This window comes from Gadus macrocephalus, chromosome 16 (assembly GCF_031168955.1).
Source record: "Gadus macrocephalus chromosome 16, ASM3116895v1".
Lineage (NCBI taxonomy): Eukaryota > Metazoa > Chordata > Actinopteri > Gadiformes > Gadidae > Gadus > Gadus macrocephalus.
In genome coordinates, this window is record NC_082397.1 from 16598247 (window position 1) to 16613246 (window position 15000).

The 15000-nt window shown below is 45.2% G+C and overlaps 1 protein-coding gene across 3 annotated transcripts in view; it reads right to left on the reverse strand.

Annotated features, from left to right (window-relative positions):
* kcnab1a (potassium voltage-gated channel subfamily A regulatory beta subunit 1a) overlaps window positions 1-15000 on the reverse strand; it is a 117021-nt gene that overhangs the window by 99662 nt on the left and 2359 nt on the right. For 2 of the 3 annotated variants that reach the window (XR_009529637.1, XM_060074909.1), the window contains exon 1: window positions 11787-13150. The exons of the other annotated variant lie outside the window; for it this stretch is intronic. Coding sequence is in view for 1 of the 2 variants with exons in the window: in XM_060074909.1 (XP_059930892.1) it covers window positions 11787-12073 (287 nt within the window). In the remaining variant the exon portion in view is untranslated. Of the gene's footprint in view, window positions 1-11786; window positions 13151-15000 lie in introns of those variants that run through there. 3 annotated transcript variants of the gene reach the window in all.

Below are 15000 nucleotides of genomic sequence, written 5' to 3' on the forward strand. Positions count from 1 at the left end.
TCTTCAGCCAGCTCATGGTTTTCATACGCATGCAAGTTCATTTACAAAATCATTCATCTGGTTCCATGTCTACCACATGCTGAAAACCCTGTGGAAGAAAAGACCCCTGGAATAGGACATGCTTTTCTATTATACACTTTTTTTGGTATAAAACGTTTTTTAATTTGTAAAACAGTAGTACGATATTCATTTTAAGCAGGCCGAATGCTCCGTTCTGGGAGGATTGCTAAGTGCAGCGATGCAGGTCCATTGAGCCGGCTTCCAGCTCAGCTCAGCGTTTTGCAATGCGCATTATATCCAAGGTTGAGTGCATAGTTGACAAGTGACTGTGGTCATTACACGCTCCATGGACGCCCATTACTACTTTTCTATAAGCCATTGTTTCGGACCAAACCCATTCCCAGATAAACGGATCGGTCTGCCGGGTTTCTCAGCTTTTGGTGGGTCCTAGAAGAGTGTGTGTGTGTGGTGGGGACGGAGGGGGGTGATCTCCTTCAACAGGACAGTGGAGCGGAACGAAAGTTTACAGTTTGCCTTCTTCAGCAAAAACAGTTTGATGCATTTCTATAGTTATACGGCCGTTGTACTACAATTTTGTGCATGTAAACTAGACTCTCTCTCTTTGAGTTACTGATCACAATTAAAGAACAAATTCATCTTTACGTTTAAATGGTAACTTTAACTGTGTTTTGCTCCCCTTTTGCTCAGATTCGAGCTGAGAGCTGATTACAGTAGTAGTGTGGAATCTCAGTCTCACACAGAACACCTTAGATTGGTTAGTATGTAAATTATTCAGTGCAATATAAAGTGTCTTTGGCTTGCATAACATAGTTCAATCTAAAATACACAGAAGTAATGATCATGTAATGAATGCCATTTAGGCAAATATCTTAAAAATAAGAACAAATTTTGCACTGCACCATTTCAATAAAGAAAGTGAATTACAGGGACTGTTACAGGGACAATCAACACACTGAGCACAGGAATCAATTTCTAAGTAGACCTGCATTTAGGCTGTGCGTGTTATAATAGGCACCATTCTATAGGTGCCATTCTCCTATACACACACAAGTGCAGCAAGTAGATGCTCCTACCTGCTGCAGAATGCAATGTACTGTATATATGTGTGTGTGTGTGTGTGTGTGTGTGTGTGTGTGTGTGTGTGTGTGTGCGTGCGTGCGTGCGTGCGTGCGTGCGTGCGTGCGTGCGTGCGTGCGTGCGTGTTTGTGTGCGTGTGTGTGTAGCCTCTACCTGAGAAGTGTGTCTTCAGATATGGACACTTGAAGGCTAGAAGGGCGCTCAGCGCGAGAGGGAGCCATCATCTCGGTGATCACTATGGTAACGCTACGGAGGCGTTGTGCGTGTGGCTAAGTGTCGGGTGGGAAAAGTGGTAATAAAAGAAGAAACTAAGAATAGGGATGACAGATGGTAACTAAGCAGCATCTGGAGGAGGCTTTAAAGGTATAATTTACCTCGGAGACAAACAGCACAGTCAACTCAGAAACACACATCCTGTGCTGGCTTTCTGTTTGAAAGCTGAAACGGCTGCCAAGTGAAAGCAGCGTGTGTTTGAGTGGGTTACCCGGGGTTCAAGGTGTCGTTTCAGGAAACATGAAAAAAATTACTTGTGAGGACGGCGGATAGCCTTTAGAACGTGCGTAACCCAAGGCAACACAACACAAGCCTCGTTCTTTAACTGTGTGGCCTCGATGTTCTGTTGCCATTCAGCTGCACAAACCAGCATTCCTTTGCTCATAAAAGAGATACACTGGTTTCCCCATTACCCACACAAACACACACAGACACACACACACACACACACACACGCACACACACACACACACACACACACACACACACACACACACACACACACACACAAAGTGCAGCAAAGCCTGCACGACTACTGATTAGATAAAGCAAATATTTGTGAGATACTGTTTGTGCATCATCCATTGTGTGAGTGCACGTGTGTGTGTGTGTGTGTGTGTGTGTGTGTGTGTGTGTGTGTGTGTGTGTGTGTGTGCATGTGTGCGTGCATGTGTGTCTGTTTGTGTGAGTGAAGGGGAGTTCAGTCGTTGAAAGAAGATACACATTTGTGAGTGCATTTGGGGAGAGGGTGTGCATGCTTTCATGGATCTGTTCCATCATGACTATGAATCTCTCATTTTTCAATGTGTGTTTGAGCATTGTGCACACACACATGTGTGTTAGTGTTTGTCTGAGAGACCACCATAGGATGGGGATGGGTGGGGGGGGGGGTGATATGAATGAATCTGAATGCGTTTCAACCATCAGTTGACACGTGTTCCTCATCATGTCGTCCAATAGAAGATAATAAACACTGCGTGCCTCCCTGTGCTTTGGTTTTACGCTCCAATTAAATTCACCACCTGGGTTTCTAACAACAAGAGCTGTTGAGCTCTGTCTGGGTGTTGTGGGTCTTTGTGGGCTGGGCACTGTCAACCTGCATTTAGTTTTTTTTCCATTCAGGAGATTGGCCCTAGGAGAAGCAGACCACAATGCCAGAGTCGTCTCTTCAAACGGTTTGAACACAAGATGATCAGACACAAGAGACACAGGGGACCCGATGAGGTCATCCGTTAGCGGTGATCGCGATGCTCCTGTGTGGAATGTCTCTTTGTTGGACTGTGCATGGACATGCATCACCCGGCAACAACCAGGCAAGCTTTTGTGAATGTGTGTTTGCTTGCGTGAGTGTATAATCATCTACGCACCAGTATCCCATCACACGTGTTGTTCATTTGTTTCTCGAGACCTCTTTCTGCTTTTAGATTAAATTTTAGATCACGATCGGCAACCCATACCAAACCATGAGGCTGGCCAGCTACTGTTTCATAACTGAAAACTTGTTATAATGTTCATAAAGTGACTACAATTGCAAGAACAAACAGTACAAAAATGTGTTTTCTTTTCTTTTTCTACCAAACCTCCTCACAAGGACATTGTCTGTTTCTGTAAAGACACGAAGAACGATGATGGAGAATGGGGAGGGGACCAGGGGGAATAACCTATCCTACAGTAATGCTTTGTCTGTAGACGTTAACAGACCATAATAGGGTGTGCAATTCAAAGTAAGATCCACACAGGTGCACGTGTGTGTGTGTGTGTGTGTGTGTGTGTGTGTGTGTGTGTGTGTGTGTGTGTGTGTGTGTGTGTGTGTGTATGTGTGTAGGTGTGTGTGTGTGTGTGTTTGTGTGTGTGTATGTGTATGTGTATGTGTGTGTGTGTGTGTGTGTGTGCGTGTGTAGGTGTGTGTGTGTGTGTGCGTGTGTAGGTGTGTGTGTGTGTGCGTGTGTGTCTGTGTTATCCTCAAGTGTGAGATTGCGCCCAGGGATGGTGGTGTCAAATCTCGGTCACGGTGTAACACACCTTGCACACAATAATATCAAAAAGGTCCAGTATACATTCACACACACGGCAACACATTCTTACCACACACAAAGAAACACATCCAACCAATTAGGAGTACTTTGTCGCATGTTTATGTCTTACTCCTTTTTATAGCAATTAAAAACAGCATTAAAAGTGTTCTTATAGTTCTGGTGCAGTGTTGGTGCACACGTACACATTCTGGTTTTTTAGTTGCTTTAAGGATGTCAATAGGTCGTTGTTATGTCTCAGTTTCCTTGTGCTCTCCTCTTTAAGAGGGTCTGGAGGGAAAACTGGTTATATGAGCTTACCTCATATAGGAGAAGACAGTCTCTCTCTCTCTCTCTCTCTCTCTCTCTCTCTCTCTCGCTCTCTCTCTCTCTCTCTCTCTCTCTCTCTCTCTCTCTCTCTCTCTCTCTCACTCACTCACCCACACAGACACTCACACACATACACACACAATCTGTCTCTGTCTCTCACAACCCCATACACACACTGTCTTATACAAGCATAATTACAATCTCTGACACACACACATACACACACACACACACACACACACACAAACACACAACCAATTGAATGTACAGGTACAAACGCACACACACACACACACACACACACACACACACACACACACACACACACACACACACACACACACACACACACACACACACACACGTACACAAATCTGTATCTCTCTCTGACACCTTCATACACACACTGTCTTAAACAACCACAAGCACAATCTCTGACACACACACACCCATGCTAGGATATGGGCACACAGAGACTCACATTGACATACTTATGCAAAGGAACCAACACACACACACACACACACACACACACACACACACACACACACACACACACACACACACACACACACACACACACACACACACACACACACACACACACACACACACACACACACACACACACACACATCATAGAGTTACAAAGAATAAGCAAAAGTGCTGATGGGCCAAACTCTCTCTCAGTTTGCCTGCGTCAGTACAACAGCCCACTGCTGTACTCTATGTGCTGCAGATACACATATATATATATATATACAGTATATATGTATATATATATATATATATATATATATATATATATATATATATACGTATATATGTATATATATATATATATATACATATATATGTATATATATATATATATACGTATATATATATATATATATATATATATATATATATATATATATATATATATATGTATATATATATATATGTATATATATATGTATATGTATATATGTATATATATGTATAGTATATATAGGGATATTTGAACAGTCAATCTGAGGGACCCACTCCAGATCTACTGCACGGTAGGCTGGAGAGGGGGATGGAAGTAGGAACTAGAAGAAACCAAAACATTTTTCTTCTTGCTAACTTTTTTGAGATGTTTGAACTCCAGGTCCATGTCCACATTAGGCATCAATGGAAATGGTATCAACGCCTGGCATCAATGGCATCAATGTCAAATGATTTTCCTGCCACCAAAACCATATTTTTCTTTCCCGTCTTATTCCAATGACCTGTGTCCATCGTCCTCTCCTTAATGTAATTAAGTCCAATGGTGCAATGGTGCGAATGTTGGAGCTTGTTTACACGCGTTGAAACTCACCACAAAGCAAACCGCAACTGACAGTTCACGCGTACGGAGAGTCATGGCCATCCATCAATTAACTGACAGCAGAGCTTTGACTCCATCTTGTGGTCAAATTCAGAAAAACCAATACCTATACCACCCTTACTTTGTTTCTATGAATCATTTTAATGCTATTTAGTCTCATGTATTTGGGGCTTTTATTCATCCTTTTCCCACACTTCAATCCAATCTAATGCTAATCGTAACTTTTATTCATGTAGTCAAAAGATCTCCCTACCTGTGTAGTCTCCCCATCTGTACTCCCTACATCCACTTACAACTGTAACTCTCTGTCCTCATTTGCACTCTCATCCTCTATAAAAACCCCCCACCCGTCATAATTTCTACAGCTCAGCCCATCCCCTGCTTGGGAACGTGAAGTATAGTTTTGCCTAACGAGTCTCCGTGGACAACAGCCCTTTTAATTGAGTTAGATAAATGAGAAGTTCCCACACCGCAGCAGACTGCGGTGGTGAGTGGGGACCGATGAGTACCAGTGCCCCCCCCACCCCGGATACACCAGGATACATCACAATTCAGAGTCCAGCTTTTTGGAATCTCAGTGCATGCATGCATGTGTGTGTGTGTGTGTGTGTGTGTGTGTGTGTGTGTGTGTGTGTGTGTGTGTGTGTGTGTGTGTGTGTGTGTGTGTGTGTGTGTGTGTGTGTGTGTGTCTGTGTGTGTGTGTGTGTGTGTGTGTGTGTGTGTGTGTGTGTGTGTGTGTGTGTGTGTGTGTGTGTGTGTGTGTGTGTGTGTGTATGTGTGTGTGTGTGTGTGTGTGTGTGTGTGTGTGTGTGTGTGTTAGAGAGATGTTATTGTTTCTGCAATGGGTATTTGCAGCCAATTCTGTGGTTGGTTGGTTGTGCTGGCTGACAAGTGGCTGTGTTGTCCTGGTGTGAACTCAGCTGGGAGGGGGAGAGGTAGAGAGAGAGCGAGAGAGTGAGGAAGAGAGGGGTGGCTCTTCAGCAATTAATAATCACCCTGCATCAATAATACACGCAAAGACAGAGAGGCATAGAGATGGGGTGTAACTAGCGCAATCACAAATGACAAAAAAGAAAATGGTCTTGACTTCCCTGTGATCAAAACATTTTGTTGGACTAGAAAAGAGGACAGCAATGGTGTGTAACGTGCAAAGAGGGGTGTACATAGTATGAAGCATTACAAAGGTAATCAATCCCACACACACAGTGCTTTTGACAGACCACAAATACCCACTAACTAACCACAGCAGTCCACACGGCAGCTGTAGAGAAAACTTCTTTGATAATAACATGAATAGCAATCACACCTCCAAACTGAAACTCGATTTAAACAAGGCAGACAGTAAAGCAATCTCTCCTAAAGTGATCTCCTCTACATATATTTAAGGATATTAAAAAAAAAATCACATAGGCGGTTTATGTGATATCACTAGGGGGCTGGGTCAACTATGATAATGGAGTAATAGCAATAAAATCAAGCAATATATATATTTATGGAGAGGGGGGGGGGGGGGGGGTTACACCTGAGAGCTGACATCTGTGATAATACAGTGAGTCAAACTGGCCTGCGCAGTGAGCAGGCAGCTCCGCCTGGCTCTCCTTAATGAGGGCATCACCCGGGCCAATGCACTGCCAGCAGAGTAACACTGGAGCCTGGGCAGGTGAAACCTCTTTGTGTGTGTAACATGCACTGGGACGAATAGATCAAGTGCATGGGTGGTGCGTGGGTTAAAACCTCCGGGGTTGTCGGTCTATGGTTGATTTATTGATGAGCGTCGTTCTCAGAGTCTCATTGATGACGTACTTGAACCCAACAGCAGAGCTAATGGACTGGAGAGGGCTAGCGGAGCTCAGGTCCCCACGTTCATGGGTAGAAGTGTGTCTTCGGCTGGGGGGGGATGCCGTTAGTGATGAAGCAGCAACTTCCTTACTAGCTAACTAATTAACTAATTAACTGATAAAAAAATATAAAATTGATTAGCTGACTTAGTAACTGATTCAATTATAGATTGACTACAGTTATATGGTAGCGCCGTAATAATAAACAGCTGATGTGTGTTGCAAAATAATTAAACAAGACAAATGCAATCAATTATTGGATTGAATAATTCAATTATAAACTGAATTGCAATGTGCAAAGCACTTATTCATTTCAATTATATTACCCATTTTGAAAGACTAATAAATTTAATGAAAACCAGAGTTTACAACTTTTAATTAACTAATTAAAACTGCAATTAACTCTCCAACTCTTGTCTACTCCTCCACTCTCAGTTCTCCCACCCTAGCAGGAAATCCCTGATCGACGGCGTTCCGAGGTCAAAGGAATCAGATGGTCCTGTTTTCGCCCTCGCGCCCGACGTGCAAAGCTCATCTCGGTTAAACACAACAAACGTAGTCCTGCTCAGAGCTTGGAAGTCTATGGAAACACATTAAGGCCACACAACCTTTCGTGTAGATCAGGGCTTGTTTTTAAAAGGGATTGTTGAAGCACGCACGCCTGCGCTCATCTGTTAGCAGCCTTACACTGCCAAATATACCCGTTTTTATGTCCGCCTTTTTCCCGGCATGGTCTGCGCGTTTACACTGACAATGCTGGCTTGATTTTGCACCCCAATTTCCCCTCTCGTACCCTAGACATGTGAGTGATGGATGGGTGCCGTGTGTTGGCTCTCTACAACCACAGGGACCTGTTAGAACCGGATCCGAAGCCTGTGTCAAGTGACCGATGTGTTGGCACGGGATGAAAAGCTACAGGGGCCTCTTTGGCGTGTGGTCGTTCGCTTGAGTCGTTCACCCAACCTTGACAGAGCATCAATATAAAACAATACACAGATACATAGACACACCGTACACCTGCACAGACACACAACCATACACAGACAACCACACTGTTTGATCTGATTACCTGACCGATTAAGTATTTAGAAAGGAAACCAGTTCCCTTGTTAAATATTCACTGATTTTCCAGGATGAATTAAGGATGAGAATTTAACACATTAAACTTTGCATGCGTGCGTCCGTATGTGTGTCTGTAAGTGTTGATGTTTGTGTGTGTGTGTGTGTGTGTGTGTGTGTGTGTGTGTGTGTGTGTGTGTGTGTGTGTGTGTGTGTGTGTGTGTGTGTGTGTGTGTGTGTGTGTGTGTGTGTGTGTGTGTGTGTGTGTGTCATGCACAACAGCTTCACTAAGCTCTGATTAACAATCGTTCCGAGCTCATTGGTGTGTGTGACACAAATAGAGTTGCGAGGGTGTGGAACATTTCTGCGAAGATTCTGGAATCTTTCCACAATAAGTTAAGCTCGGGAATTTGGAGAATGTCAAGGGTATGAGGTACAAATGTATCAGGGATGCAATCTCGCTCTCTCCATCTCTCCCCTTCTCTCTCCTGCAAACGCATCTGGAAAATCTCCTAAAAGAATAGTAAGTCTAAACACTTGCAACGTTAAATGGAATGTTTTTGGAACCGTTTACTGGATAAATGGCTATATATAGAATTCTTCCCTGGATTTCTTTACCGTATTACAGACACATACAATTATTTTTAAATTGGTGTCGATGTTTCAGCAGGTATTGATAAGTGCTAATCAACATTAATCTCATAGAATATGTCTTTGGGGTTCATACAGTATGTCCATGTGATACCCCGTTGCTATTGGCTAGAGTCCAACGTTTACAAACTGTTATCCTTGTTTAACTTAGTGAAAGCTCCTGTCGAGGATACAAAGTGAACAAAGTGCTTTGAACTCTAAACACAACTCTTCTTAGGGGGAGATGGAGGAAGAAATTGGAGGACAATATCGAAGGCTGAGCTAGAGGAAGAGTCAACGAGGGAGACTAGAAGAATGAGAGATAAACAGCTACAAATAGGGAGAGAGAGAGAGAGAGAGAGAAAGAGGTTGAAAGAGAGTTGGGGAGCGCAAGAAAACAACTGCACAGTCACCTACTTTTTCCCCTCTACACAACTTTAACTTGGGCAGAGCTGATAGCATCAGTAAAATGGACTGAGAAATATTGAAAGCATTCAAACACACACACACACACAGACACACACACGCACACACACACACACACACACACACACACACACACACACACACACACACACACACACACACACACAACCAATGTTTTTATTCCTTTTTGTTTCCTCCAGACCAACCATATATGTGACTACAGCTGAATTGAGGTTAAAAGCTGGTGAACTGGACTAATATTAGTTTTTGTCTACGGTGCGTTTGCTTGGTGTTCAGGTCAGGAAAATAAAGAGAGTGAAACTCCAGAGCTGCACTGCAACCCCAGGACCCGAGATCAGTCCGAATACTCAACACCTGTTAGTCCATCCAAAGGCTTTTTCTTTTTTAACTGTGTTGAAGTGACTATATATAGAACAAGCAAATAGTGTGACGGTAGATGATGCAGTGTTGACCCATTATGAATCATTGTGCAAAACAAAACACATTAAATAAATGTACGCCAACACACCGGCAATTATTCCGTCGCAATGTTTATATCAATACATTATTCTTTTTCTCGGTTTGTATCCATTGTTGTCTCGCTGTTACACCTCCGAAAAAGTGTTGGCAACCTAATGAGTACAGGCCCCGTTTAGCGCTTAGTGGAAATAACAGCTTAAGGGAGAACCCTGTTAGCCCCTTCAAGGAATATCATTAGACACATGGATATGCTGCGGCTTAGTAAGGCAACAGGAATATACACTCAATTGAATAATTGTTCCATAACATCATTTAGAAACGCACTGAAATCTCCTTGAAAGGGCGAATCAATTGCATTCATGCATGCAGTGGCATTCTGGTTTATATTGTTTATATTGGTTTAGAGAGGCAAATGCGTCTCAATCCGGCCTAGCATAGAAGCATGGAACAGCGGGCACATTATTGACTGATGGCATGAGATAGCATGTGAGTTGCCAATGGGACTAACTGGGGGCTCAACTGTTCCTGTCCGAATGCATGACCCCCCCCCCCCCCCCCCCCACACACACACACACACGCGCACACACACACACACACACACACTCCCAGGATTGTGTGCAATCACCTCGTGACCCTATGAGCTCTCATAGCCAGGTTAAACTATCTCTATTTGTTACCTTCTTTAAATTGGCGCAGACAGAATGGATATGTTATATGTGATGAACGCTCAACAGACCTCATTCAGGCCACACTATTATTATAGCTGTGATATGAAAACACACACACACACACCCACACACACACACACACACACACACACACACACACACACACCAAACTATACACAACAGCCTTCCACACTCATTGTGATGTGAACCTCAATCTGGAAAACAAGATGACAAGAGGAAGTACATCCAAGAGAAGCTGGATCCCTGCCCTACCAAGGAGATCGGGGGACATCTTCAGTGGGTGTGTGGAGAACTCTGGGCGCCCACTGACTCGCTGCATCAAAGCCTAGAGAATGAGTCCCAGTCCCGGTCCACCTCCAGAGCACCCACTCCACATCACAATCCCCCTGCCCACAACGCGGGGGACGGGCCCCGCAGGGAGGAAATCAAAGCACCTACATCCAAACCCTGGCTCTCTCTCCAGCGACCAATTGGTAACAGCAGAGCTGACGAACACAATCCCAACACAAAAGAGTCGCAGACAGTGAAACACACAGCACTTTCTGTGTGTTGTCAAGGAAAAAGACTGTGTTTACGACTGCTGCCATACTGTCCATCGGGGGGCCATAGGGGAACATCAATACGATCTATCTCTCTTTAACCCGTTATGCAACGGTACAGGAGCACAAGGCAGGAGGGAAATACGCTGGATGGGCCCACCACACTCACTCTGTGATGGACGCCTCAGGGGACTGGGAAGCAAGGAAGGTGTGTGTGGGTGTATGTGTGTGTGTGTGTGTGTGTGTGTGTGTGTGTGTGTGTGTGTGTGTGTGTGTGTGTGTGTGTGTGTGTGTGTGTGTGTGTGTGTGTGTGTGTGTGTGTGTGTGTGTGTGTGTGTGTGCTTAAGTTCAGTGATTTTCCGTAACCAACGCAGATGCGGTAATTAAACATAAAGATAGTACCCACTTTGTATTTTAGGGTTAATTTTATTCAGATACATTTTACGTTTCTTTTTTCCCCCCCAGCAGTGATAACGATTGTGAGGTCATGTGGAAAGTATCAGGGTTGTTCAGGAGTTCAATCAACCGCCTGGGAAATGGGCCAATCAATATGTGATCAACCAGCTGTCTCATGGAATAATCAATCCGGGCCCGGCATTAAGCCAGGTCCCTCAGCATGCTCTGGTGCACAGGTTACACAGAGCATCCCAGTGGTGCAATTCAACACGAATACGAATATGTTTACACAGTTCAAATTTAAATACATTTCCCCATTTCCTTCACCTGGCTGGCAGGTTGTCTGTAAACCGAAGCTTCAAAACATGCAAATGCAGGCGTCCATAAACGACAACCCTACATATATTCGTGTTAACCAGTAAACCCTTTTCTGCATACACACTGCCTTGCAGTCGACCCAATTAAACACCCCGCCGCTTCACAGCCATTCCCAGACTCTACAACTAGTCTGTTTAGGAATGGGCTCCAGTGGGCCGAGTCATCACCTACGTTCACTTCCCCGTTACCATGGCTACTACTGTCAGAGCCGCGCCGCACCGCATCCACCGACACAAACGCACAAACATACACTGAGGCGCGGACCCCCGGCGCAGCGGCGCTACCTGTAGGCCATGCCCGCCTGGCCCCGGACCGTCTCCTGCAGGGACAGGGCGTGGCAGTGGAGGAACTCCTCCATCTGCTTCAGCTCCACCAGCCCGTTGGCCCTCGCCCTGGTCCACAGCATCACCGGCCCCCCCCCCGCCGGGGCCCGCCTGCGGGGCAGCCCCTGGTCGCCCCGGGCCTGGGCCCCGCCTTGGGTCTGGGCGCCGGCCGGGGCCCGGTCGGGGGCCCGGTCGGGGGCCTTGGTTTTGGGCTTGGGGATGTCGCACGTGGCCTTGTAAAGGTACATGTTGCCGCGGGCGGAGCCTTCTTCTTCCTCTTCCTCCTGCTGGAGCCCTCAGCCTGCCGCTGTGTCCCCTCTCTCTGCCGTCGGCCGTGCGTCTGTCCCGCCAACATGAACCTCTCCCAGTAATCCAGGTGGAGTCACGGCGCGCCCACACTGCCGAGTGCGGACCACAGGCTCGTCACCGCTCTGGGTCTGTGTGTGTGAGTGTGTGTGTGTGTGTGTGTGTGTGTGTGTGTGTGTGTGTGTGTGTGTGTGTGTGTGTGTGTGTGTGTGTGTGTGTGTGTGTGTGTGTGTGTGTGTGTGTGTGTGTGTGTGTGTGTGTGTTTGTGTGTGTGTGTTTGTGTGTTTGTGTGTGTGTGTGTGTGTGTGTCTTTGTGTGTGTGTGTGTGTGTGTGGGTGCCACCTGCCTGCCTACCTCTGTGCTGGGTTGCAACTAGGTTGGTGGTGGGGCCGGCAACAGAAGTCCTTTTAACTCTTCATTTATCAACGCTCACAAAGTGTGTGCCGTGTGAAAACACACACACCAGCTAGAACAAATCCACCGGTCAAATCCAAGAAAAACATGCTCAGATCCCATGTTGAGAAAAAAATGTAGAAAAACAACCGCAGGGAACAGTCAAACTAAAGCGGAATCAAAGTTGAATTGTGAATCCAGAACTCTCTGGAGGTCCATGGTGACTTCAGACGGCCCGTCAAGACAGCCGGCAGTCCTCCATTGAAGGTCTCCTCCATGTGCACTACACACATTCAGACAGAATAAGAGAGTCAGGCTCAGATGCTCCCGCTCACTCCCTCTCTCTCGGAGTTTCACACACAGACACACACACACCCCCGTGCTGTCACTTTGCCCTTGTGTTGTCTATAAGCTCACTTTGGTTTTGCTCCATATTAAATGCCATGGGAATCTGGGACATCTTTTTTTCCCGCCTCCCCCCCGTCTCTCTCTCTCTCTCTCTCTCTCTCTCTCTCTCTCTCTCTCTCTCTCTCTCTCTCTCTCTCTCTCTCTCTCTCTCTCTCTCTCTCTCTCTCTCTCTCTCTATCTCTCTCTCTCTCTCTCTCTCTCCCTCCCTCCCTCCCTTCCTCTTTTCCCCTTTCCTTTATTTTCTTCCTCCCAGTTCTCTCTTATACTTGTCCCTACGTTACGCCCTCTTGTCATCTGTCCTCCATCTCTTCATCCCTCATTTACAAGGCCTTTGTCCTTCACCCCTCTCAGACTTAGCTTTTCACACACACACACACACACACACACACACACACACACACACACACACACACACACACACACACACACACACACACACACACACACACACACACACACACACACACAGACACACACAGGTTGGCAGTCCATTGTTTACTTGGATTGGTGGAAAAACTGACCCTGCCTGGCAGTGTGGAAGTCAGCTGAGCTGAACCATGCCCTGGGTGTGTTTACACAGTATTTTTAGCCACTAGACACACATGCGCACGCGCAACTTATCCACAAGTATATGCAATGATGGCATACATGTTTGAGCCTAATGATTCTGTTTATGCTAATGCACCCACATTTTGCCAAAACCAAAAAAATCTTTGAGAATTCCTTGAGGTACTATTTTGTATTTAAGGTAGTTACAATAAAAATACTCTAGTATGTTGAGCTGCTTTAACATTGTGCTCGTCGTCTGTGCTCAAAGCATGCATTGTGTTTTCCTAAAGGAAACACAATATATAAAACAATATATAAAAGGTGTGTCAAGCCGTTTCTTATGTGTAAAATTGGATGCTACATTATTTATCTATTCAACAGCCAGACACGAAAATAAAATGAATGCACTCCAAAAAACTATTTTTCAGTTGGTTAGGATTGATTTTGAAATATATTTTTCCCTTGTATTGCCTTTCAACGTATTCTCAATGGAGCAGATTCAACCTAGTGATTCCTTGTCCGGGTTTGGATGTCAGTTCAGGTTATTTTGGGTTGGAAAAGCCAAGAGTGACGTGGGCGGATGAACGCAGGCAGCTCCGCCAAAGGTTCCCGTCGTGTCACCGAGTCGCGACACGGATCTTGGCCAACGTGGGGTATGCGGACACTCAGCTAGAGTGTCTTTCGGGGCTCTCCCCTTGCACTGGCCCTGGAGGTCCCTGGGGGCCCAGGTCAGACACACTCTAATCTGAGCCCCTAGCAGGGGGTTAGGTGAGCTCACCCATAAGAATAACCACAGAGATGAGGGGAGATAAGAACAGAGGCTTCACAGACAGAAAGTGAGCGAGAGAGAAGAGGGAGTGATTGTGGGATGTTGGGATGGGACAATGGCTGTCACAATGATCATTATGGTAGTGATCAGTGTGTTGCCTTCAAGGACTGGCACATTGCGTTTGCTCTCCGTTCAACTGGCCTACTTATTTTTTTGCTGGCACAAATCGTGTGCGTGTTATTATTTGTCGCCTATCCATTATCTTCAAAAGTAAATCTGACTTGTTAATTGTAGCTTATTCCAACATGCATTTGTTAACTATTGATTGTCTAAATAGCAAATCAAAGTAAAAAAAAAGGCAGGGGGAGTTGTCTATTTTTAGCTTGTTATGAAAACAAAGGGCATTCGACTGGCTATATTGTGACCCAGATTTCAAGTGCCATCAATAGAGATCAACAGCGTTGGCAGCCAATGAATTGAGGATAGGAGCCATGGCCTGGTTTCCATAGCAATAATCTGGTGGTATCTATTTGTGATAGAGCTGATCATGAAACATGTGCGTGTGCATTTGTGCAAAAACAGGGAATACTTTTTGCACCGTTTGCGAAAAAATCTGGCAGAAAGAAACAGACATTTCTCTGACTTTCCAAATGTTGTATTTAGGTCAGTGTCACTCCCAGTTTCAGGATGGGATGAAACGTACTGACTCCGTCCACGCTCAGATAACAGTGGATTAAAGAACATAATATA